The sequence below is a fragment of the Trachymyrmex septentrionalis genome, unplaced genomic scaffold (assembly GCF_001594115.1).
Source record: "Trachymyrmex septentrionalis isolate Tsep2-gDNA-1 unplaced genomic scaffold, Tsep1.0 scaffold402, whole genome shotgun sequence".
NCBI lineage: Eukaryota > Metazoa > Arthropoda > Insecta > Hymenoptera > Formicidae > Trachymyrmex > Trachymyrmex septentrionalis.
In genome coordinates, this window is record NW_017305572.1 from 23024 (window position 1) to 33065 (window position 10042).

General features: G+C 34.3%; 1 protein-coding gene across 7 annotated transcripts in view; it reads left to right on the top strand.

Moving 5' to 3' along the window:
* The window catches only part of LOC108751170 (RING finger protein unkempt homolog), a 21902-nt gene that overhangs the window by 10485 nt on the left and 1375 nt on the right, over positions 1-10042 (top strand). For 2 of the 7 annotated variants that reach the window (XM_018491238.1, XM_018491240.1), the window contains exons 3-9: positions 3314-3736; positions 5159-5382; positions 5720-5862; positions 6066-6245; positions 9093-9285; positions 9378-9646; positions 9729-9941. In XM_018491238.1, coding sequence (XP_018346740.1) covers positions 3314-3736; positions 5159-5382; positions 5720-5862; positions 6066-6245; positions 9093-9285; positions 9378-9646; positions 9729-9941 — 1645 coding nt within the window. The remainder of the gene's footprint in view (positions 1-3313; positions 3737-5158; positions 5383-5719; positions 5863-6065; positions 6246-9092; positions 9286-9377; positions 9647-9728; positions 9942-10042) is intronic. The other 5 variants (XM_018491241.1, XM_018491244.1, XM_018491242.1 and 2 more) reach the window with 3 other exon arrangements.

Sequence of the window (10042 nt, forward strand, 5' to 3'; positions counted from 1 at the left end):
GAGTTGTACACCTAGAAAGATCACAATTATATTTTACATTTCCTATTTTAAATAGGTAATTTGTGCATGCTGAGAAAAGAAAATTATTTATTTGACTGATGTATATTATATTTTACTTAAATATGTATACATTCTCGAATGAAAGAAATAAAGTCGACTAAATTAAAGTTTAGCCAAACAATTTTTTTCAGTGTACGACGGCTTTAATATGTATCAGTGCAGTGCATATACTGAATGCGTCCAATCGAATTCGATATGAGAAGCGTTTCTTATCTATTTGCATGTAATCCAAATCTGCAATATACCTATATAAAAAATATCTACATGTTAGAAGATTTAATAGGATAGTTCCATTTCCGGTCGGAGAACTGGAAATTGAAAATATCACCGTTCGATAAGAATGTACTCGATCTACTTTATCAAAATTTTTAGGATTTTTTAGAAAAATCACTTCCTTTTATTTTAAAAAGAACGTATGCGTAATCTGGGACATCTCATGTATATTCATCTCATTTCAAGTGCAAAAATTTTGTGAGATTTCGAGTAACATTAAGAAACCTATTCTCTTCGGGACTGCCGCTACAATCTACGGCGCGAGCAGTTCGTTTATAAATCGGAAACTAGAGAGAAAATGGATAGATCAATAATTTCATTTATCACGTATTCTAGAGTAGCATGGAGTCCCCTAGATAAGAATCTGATCACTCACCGCGAATTCGCGCTTAATCAAGCTTTGTAGTAACATAGCAGAACCAATTAGAATTACTGCAAAAGTCAGGCTAAATTAAATAGGAGAAGTATAATAAATCACGGAACAATTTTAAATGTAGATTTTTTTATTTTCTTTCATGTTTTCTAAAATTTTAATAATATATTAAGATAAAATTTACTTTAGTAATATATTAATATTTATGTGTCTCTCAGATTTACAAACACCATTTCATTACAAAACTAGCCTCAATGGTTAGGACTCTTATTTAGAGATTCTGGAGTAGCATCCACTCTCAAGCGCTAAAAATATTTATGCAATGTAGGATATAAACGAATAAATAAAACAATAGAAGAAAGATTGCACAAATAATACGAAAAAGAATAACTGTTTATTGAGCGATTTAAGATGACATTCTCTCAATATATGTTAAACATTACAATTATAATCGTAACAAGCAAAAGTCTATGAGTATCAATAGAGAACTCGGGTATAAAGAGATGCATAGAATATAAAAATAAAAATAAAAGAAGGGAAAAAAGGAAGAAGGAAAGAAGAGACAGAGACACGTGCTTTGTCTTCTCGTTTTTGTTGGTCCTTGACGCATAATGTAACGTACATATAGGTAATGTGCGGTTCTGCCCCGGTAAAAGATGCAACGTGACATTTATGGCCAAAACAATGTTTTCGACATAAATTCCTTCCTGATAATAATAATAATAATCCCATGACAATAAACCCTTCTCGGCAAGAATGCGATCTGGTGTTCTCGATCGTGACACGAATTCTTAGAAGTAATTTTTTTTCTTTGTGATCAGAATTCCTTTGAGATCTCTTCGATTTCAAAATGCAGAACACATCTATCGGTAGTTTGCAGTATCGATTGTACATTCCGGCGTGTCTTTTGCCCGGAAACAATGACACTGTAACATCGCATAGTTAACTCCGCACTTTACGCATAAATTAACATACATGTTTAACGCCTTGTATCCACATTTTGTAACTTTGTTTTCATGACTGTAAATGCTTACGCGCGCGCGCGTGCATCTGCACCGAATACGCACGTAAATTGCATAAACAGGTGGATATTCACAATCAACAACATTCTACAAATTACAAGTCACGTTCGTTTTTTAAATTACAAGGAACGAAATGGCTCGATTTTCATTTGTTGAAATCGAATAAACTTCGCATACGTATGTTTATATAACAATTAATTTCTCTAGTCTCTTGCGTTTCTTTGTGTAAGCGTCATACACTGAAAAAAAAATTTGTTCAATTAACTAAACACATTTAGTTATTTGCAGATTTGGTTAATTCAACAAATTTTATTTAATCGAATTCAACCGTGGTCTGCTTAACAAATTGTTCAATGTTAACTGATTAAATGTGTTTAGTTAGTTGAACAAATTTTTCTTTCAGTGTAGTAACAATTTTGCAAGAATATTACGGGAAAATGGTGTTACGTTTTTCTATATCTTCGATTTTACGCAGGAAATATCGTTGCGTGAGATTTAAATGATGGTTCATCGATATCCTTTAAATTGGCCGTAAATTAGTTTTACAACTGTGAACTTTTATTACTCGATATTGAACGTAGGTGATTTTTTTTTTTTATGAGCGATTGTCCAGCCTCACATTGTGTGAATTTTTTTCCCAAAATTCCCAACGTTACGAGTTGACGAACAAAGGAAGCCTACTCTTATCGATTTTCCTTCTTGTACTTGGTACGACGACACAACAAAGGATTCCATATGTATCTAAACTTTATTCGGATACTGTTAATATATGTTGTATTTTTTAATTATTTTTAATCATATTTTCGGTTTTTTTTTTTAATAATTTTTTTAACTTTAGGAAATTATTTGTGTTATTTTCTTTCGACATATACATGTATAGTTACATTTTGAAATGATATTCGTAATAAGAATAAAAGAAAAAAAAATGGAATATACTGAAAGTCTAGAGCACATATTAAATTTAATATCACTAAGGATTGCGAGTGTACTGTTAATGATTGGAAGAAAAAAAGAGAAGAGCGCACAAAAGAAAGTGCAATGTTTTCTTAAAGTTTAAGGGGATCCTAAAGACGATTAGTCGTATATAGTACTTACACACAAACGATTTACGTGACATTGACACATCATTACATCAATATCTCATTCGCGCACGCCACACATCAAATTTTCGTATAACAATTACGTTTTAATTAGATGTTTAAGTCCAATTATAAAAACTCCATGTTGTTTCTTCGTACAAAGTAGTAGTCTGTAGACTACTATTTCGAAAATACAGATTGCACAGCTTTTATATGAAGCAAATATTGTGACGGCTTGACAGCTCTGGAGTGTCATATTCAGCTATATTGAACTAATCGTAAGAAGTGGTAAAAAAGATTTCAATTTCGAAATTTGTAGTCGTTCTCAGCATAGACTCCACCTCACAGACACGTATTAATGCTTTAATCCTGGAAAAGGATTTTCAAATCAGAATAAGAGAGGAAAAAAGTAATACGGTTAAAAATTATATAGTTTAGTCGGTAATACAGACGACTTTAGGATTTCCTTAATCGAGGACGTAAAAATGTTATCTTGTTAAACACAGGTGTCCGTTTCTGCATCGTACCGCGGGCGACACAGAGAGACGGTATCATCTACGCTACTACAAGACATGCATGTGCGTCCACGATACCGACACGCGCGGATTTTGCGTGAAGAATGGCCCGCATTGCGCCTTTGCGCACGGAAATCACGACCTGCGCCCGCCCGTGTATGACATCAAGGAGATCCAGGCGCTGGAGAATCCGGACTCAGATCCAAACTCCTCATCGAACGGGCCTAACATACTCGACAAGGAGCGTAACTTGATGAACGAGGATCCAAAGTGGCAGGACACGAACTACGTGTTAAGCAACTACAAGACCGAGCCGTGCAAGAGACCACCGCGGCTGTGCCGGCAGGGCTACGCCTGTCCGCAGTACCACAACAGCAAGGACAAACGGCGCAGCCCACGGAAATATAAATATCGGTAAAGATCGATATCGAAATTAACCAGTCGACACAGACGGCGCCACGTCGGGAATCATGCCTAAATTATTATTATGATGTTTACTACCTAGAAAAACTTGGGAAAACTTGGAAAACCTGGAATTAAAAAAAAATTTTTTTTATCCTTAGAGAGAGATATAAAATTTCATGGAACTTTAGTGTTACTCAAGTTTTTAGAATTTTACTTTTAAATTAAAATTCCATCTTTCTGAAAACATTGGCTATGTTCAAGTTGGACGAAAGTGCTTACTTGCAGCCGAGTGATTAAATCGATTGAATCTTCTGGTAAGTAAGAACCAATCATGTTCAAAACATTGTTCGGCGAGCAGGCTAGCTGCTTTGTCAGCTTGAACACGCTTATTATTTTCTTTAATCATTTTTTCATGATGCTAAATGTCGACAATTAGTAACAAGCATGGTATATTGGTATATTGATATACACATCCACATATAACTCTACATACATTCTCGTGTCTCGCGAGTTTTTATTTAAAAAATTAGGATGAGGCAGTAGATGATAATACTCTGCAGAAAAGAGTAGCTCACTGATACTACACTGAGAGAAAAATGTACGAAATTTTAATAAGTAATTATTTGAATAGTATTAATATAACAATTATTTACAGAAAATAAATATATGTTTACATTTAATAAATATTTAACTGGCACTATTCGAATAATTATTTACTAAAATTTAGTACATTTTCTCTCAATGTATATTATAATGAGCCTCCTCTATCCTATTATAAAGTTTCATGGCTCCAATTATATAAAATGATACAATATATACATACATACATATATAGATACATATAACGAATTCGATTGAATGCACTACTGAATGTAAATATATATTTCGTATTATAGAGTACATATTTTATAATACTCAACAGCACAATAAAATATATTGAGAAATATTACAGTTTAAGCTTTGATTACATTTTTCAAATGTGTGTGTTTTAAAATGATCTTATTACTTTATTTTAAATTCTCTTTATTTACAAATGATATATATAAGAACTTTTAACGTGTCATTTCTTACGTACAACGTTATTATCCAATATGACCGCGGCGACTATTCCGGAGCTTGATTAGTTTTTATATTTATATTAACTACATCTTTAATTTGTGTGCGACAACTTTAACATGCACCACTGCACATTACGTGTGTCCAATCAAATTCGTCAATAGTCTCATGGAATCTCTACTAATTTATAATATCAGATTTATTTACGTTACTCGCATTCCAATTTATTTCAAAGTTGCATTAAAAATTTGTTCAATCTTGCCTGAAATTTTTAATAATATTTGGAAAAGAAACTTCGGGAATTTTCAAGAAGTTTACTGTTTTTGTTTCAGAGTATCCTGTAAATAATCCTATAAATGTTAACGATAATTGCAGCTCAACACCATGCCCGAATGTGAAACACGGCGAGGAATGGGGCGAGCCGGGCAACTGCGAACAGGGAGACGCGTGCACGTATTGTCATACTCGCACGGAACAGCAATTCCATCCTGAGATCTACAAATCCACCAAGTGTAACGACGTGCAGCAGGCTGGTTACTGTCCGCGCGGCGTCTTCTGCGCCTTTGCGCATGTTGACCGTGAGTGTACACTCATCAATCGTACGTAAAACAGTCTTATTATATATTTTGTGAGTTCAATAATATTATGCACATATGGCGATAGATATGTAGAGTTTACATACGCGAGTCTACCTGGCTGTTCCGCGACCGTCTGCGACACGATCACAAAACGATCCGTCGTTCTCTCCTCGACGTGGCGGGTGCGAGCTCGCGTGCTAATACCGTGATACCACTCATTTGCTCGCGAGTCCTTTTCGCGAATTACGTTTGGAATACACGTAGAGAGTCGACTTGATAAATGCTAAATCTTAGCCGTCAAAATTGTTTCTCAAAATTGATATATTGGGACGTTGGTATGGTGTGTTGATGGAAGCAGTGTTGCCAACAGAAGAAATGAGCCTGGCGAGGGATATGGCGGTACCTATAGATTGTGGAGCGAATCTGGCCGACATACTCAGCAACGCTCTTCCTCCTGATAAGCGCTCGCATGACAAGGACAAGCCACTCAGTGACAGTAGTGTGAGTCTCGATTCTCTACACATCGTCATAGTTTGTTTTCAAGGACTCACATAGGATTAGATAAAAAAAAATTGGAGTAAAATAGCGAATTTAAATAACTTGTCAAGTTGATAGAATTTAATTTATATTATTTAATTTTTATCACAAATTTTAAGAAGGCACTTTCATATCATGCGAAATATCATTGCTTAACTAACTTACAGAATGGAAGCGGCGAAGTCTCGGAATCCGCCAGCACCAGCAGTTTGGGTAGCAACAGCTCGCATAGCAAGGCGCCAGGCGCTCAACTACACAATTCCAGTAATACCAATTCCGGCATAAATGCGGCTGCGCAACAGAAACTTACGAGCATACTTTACAACCCTAGTTCCCTTATACAAGTTGTAAGTTTTGTTTTTTGGACATAATACTGTAGGTCGCAGAATGACGATGTGACGATACTTTTGAGAATGAATTTAGAATAAGAGACGAAGGACCATTAAGGTTTCGCATGAGCGTAAATAAAGTTTAGATGCAAATAATAAATTATAATAAAGTGTATATATACGGGGGTCTCTCAAACTTTTTATCGGCAGCTATAGTGAACTAAACTGAGTCGAAAAGTTCTCCATTTTGCAATTTTTGCATTTTTTTCAGTTACCCAATGAACAAACTGTTTAAAATCGACACATGAAACAACTTTTAAAATATCTTTAAAAGTTCTTTAAGGAACATTTTAAAAATTCTTATTTTCTATCGATTGTGTTATCACATGTACGATCTAATAAGATTCTTATTATTTATATTACGTCGCCTGAAAGAAAAACGTTTCCATACATATATTGATTATTACAAAGAATATTATTAAGGCCTTAGTGGTTTAAAGGCTTAGAACTCCGTCCGCTCGCACGGAATTAGAGATCCGGATTCGACTCCCGACCGAGGTAATATTTTTCGCAATAAATAAATTTATTTACAGATTTCCAACGTATTAAGTTTCCTGAGTTAGTCGCGGCGGCCATGTTGGAATCGTGATATCATAAGCGTGAAATAACACATTGATTTTTCTTGCGTGTCATTTGTAAATAAAGAGAAATTGGAAACAAAATGATGAGAGCACTTTAAAAAAGTTATTAAAATTGAAGAAGACTCTCCTTATCCTCCCTCACAGTCATAAATAATCATAAATAATCATAAAAGGCACATAAAGTAAAGACTTTTTCAGCAGAAAACACGCGATAGCTGTTGAAAATAGTGAAAAATATGCTTTTACATATAAAATTCCAGGATAACTTGAGTTTCCATTAATTTTTACAATTTTGATAAGTATGAGACAAGTCACAGTTTTATATATAAACACTTAATAACAAAATGACACGCAAGAAAAAATTGCGACGTCAACATGTTATTTTTCATGCCTATAAGTTTAGCTATTTATCATGACGAGGCGATGTAACACGCACACAAGCACGAGCTAATGTACATGTGCTCGCCTTCAGCATGCCGAGAGCACCAAATTACCGGTTTCGTCAGGCCGCCGTCTGATTCTGTGTCGCCATTATCAACGCAAAGTTCTTAGCTGAATATTCAGGAGCCTTAAGATCTCTTTAACAGATGCCTATTCAGCAGTAAAATTTAATTGTGATATTTAATTGTGATTGTTTCAGTAGTTTAGTTGTGTTTTTAAATCGGAAAAAATAATTCAGCGCACAGTTCAAATATGATAAATATGCATGTATACACACATGCGCGCGCGCACACACACATACATATACAGAGTGTCCCGAAAGTTTTTGCCAATCGTTTTTATGTAAATAGAGCGAACTAAACTGAGTCGAAAAGTCTTCTACCATTTTGCAATTTTCGCAATAGTTAACAAGATATTAATTACTAAAAATTGCCAAATATTGGTCTTGAATAATTTTTTACTCAAATATTATCAACTTTATAGAAAAGCTACAAGAGACAAAAATAATTTATTTTCTTCTCATAAAGTCTGAGAATTTTTTGAGACTTAGTTTAGTCCACTCTATCTACACAAAAGCGATTGGCAAAAATTTTCGGGACACCCTGTGTGTATAGATATATTTTTTTTTTATCACTTTTCACGATTATTTACTGTCAGGGGAGATAAGGATAACTTGCGTCCATTTCTACAATTCTTTTAATTAAAACAATCTCATCATTTCGTTTTATCCAAATTGTCTTTATTTACAAAAGGCACGTAATCAAAATTAACATGTTATTTCTCGTTTCTGACCACGATTGTGACAGTATGACTGTGATGATCACTCAGGAGTCTTAAGCGAATGATATTGTCACATGAGACAGACTTCAAAATATCTTCCACGATTCTTTATGAAATATGTTAAAGATATTTCTTTGATTGCTCAGGAGCTTGAATCTTTAGAAATTAAATCTTATTAACTATGGCGAAAATTGCAAAATGATAGAGGGCTTTTCGATTTAGTTTAGGCCGGCCTACCTGCCCACAAGTGTATCAAAAAGTTTGAGACGCCCTGTAGATGTATAAAATTGTATTTATGCCATCTTGTTTTTATTCTGGATTTTAAATTTATTTTCTGTATTATTGGCATACAAAATGTTAAAAAAAAAATTGACTCGGAATACTGTAATAAGACAGTTCTCGAAAAATTAAGTAAAAAAATCATTTATAAATTTTTATTTTAAACAGTAGTTTTTGAGAGAGAATTTAAATGTGATCGATTATATACAGATTATCTTTACACACAATTATCAGTGAGTATTAGGATAGGGCGCTCACACTAAGGCTTTATCTATAATAATCGCATAGTCTCTGTGTTACAGATTGCAAGCTTGTTGCGACAGCCAATCTGCATCAATATTAGATTATTATAAATGCATCAATATTAGATTATTATAAATGAGATCTAATACACGCACTCATAAATAAGTGACCGTCTAAACGTACAATTAATCTACAATTAATTATATTTAAATCCTCATCTATACTATCGTATCTTAAAAACTTCATCAACTTCAACATCTATATTATCATATCTCAAAAACTGCTATTTAAAATAAAAATTTATAAATGAAACTTTCTTTTTAAAAACTTTCTTGCTACAATGTTTTGAGTCGCAAATTTTGAAAGACCGCATAATTAAAAATTATATATGTACATAATATGTACATATATAATTTTATATCATATATATGGATTATATGATATGATTGATATTTCATGCTCTTGATGTTGATTTCGATAGAATGAAATTCGAAAGCAAATGGTCGCCATCGACAGCGATCCGTTATTAACTAAAGCTGAAAAGGCTCAACAGAAACATAGTCTCTATATTGCGTACAATTTGAACGGGACATTAGGCAGTCACTCATTAGCAACCACTGTTTCACCACTTTCAAATTCGTTCTACTCAAACGATACTGTGGAATCTGTAGTAGGTAAGTGTATACGATATTATTCATGTTTACTTATTATTTATGTTTACATGTTGTACAATAACTAACACAATTTGATCCCCTTTTTTTCTCAGGAAATGCATTAGACGAGTTACATTTAGACGATCCGTTAAATTTAGTCGACTCAATTCATAGGGATACAAATTCACCGATTGGCAATTCAATATCGGCAGGCCTAGCTAGCTCCGGTCTACTCGGTAGCTCAGCCCCAGTCAATATACCGGGCATGGCTGAACGTTCAGTTCTCACCAATTTTTCGCCATCGACATCGAGCCCACTTCAACAATTACAGGCTGGTTTTCTCACCGGATCGAGATTCTCTCATCAAGATTCCGTGGAATCCGTAAGCTGATTTTATTTCTATTTGCCAGTGAGAAATCTCGAGTTGTTTTATTAACTTAATATTTTGTTCGGATTATTTTCAGACATTGCCATTTATGAATCAGATATCAGATCCATTTAGCAATCACATTTCGCAACTTAGCAGCTCGGCTTCTAAGCTTAGTGGATTCAATAGTAGTTTATTCGATTTTGCGAGCCAAGGAATGTCACCGTCGCGTACGCAACCCACTCTACCGGCATCTCCATTGGTCAATACATTTTCCATTAGTCCAAGTAACACAGGATCATTGTCCGAGGTTAGAATTGCACGATTTTTCTCGGATATACTATCGAAAATAGGTCTTGTGATGTATCGATCGTGTGTGTGTGTGTGTGTGTGTGTGTGTGTGTGTGTGTG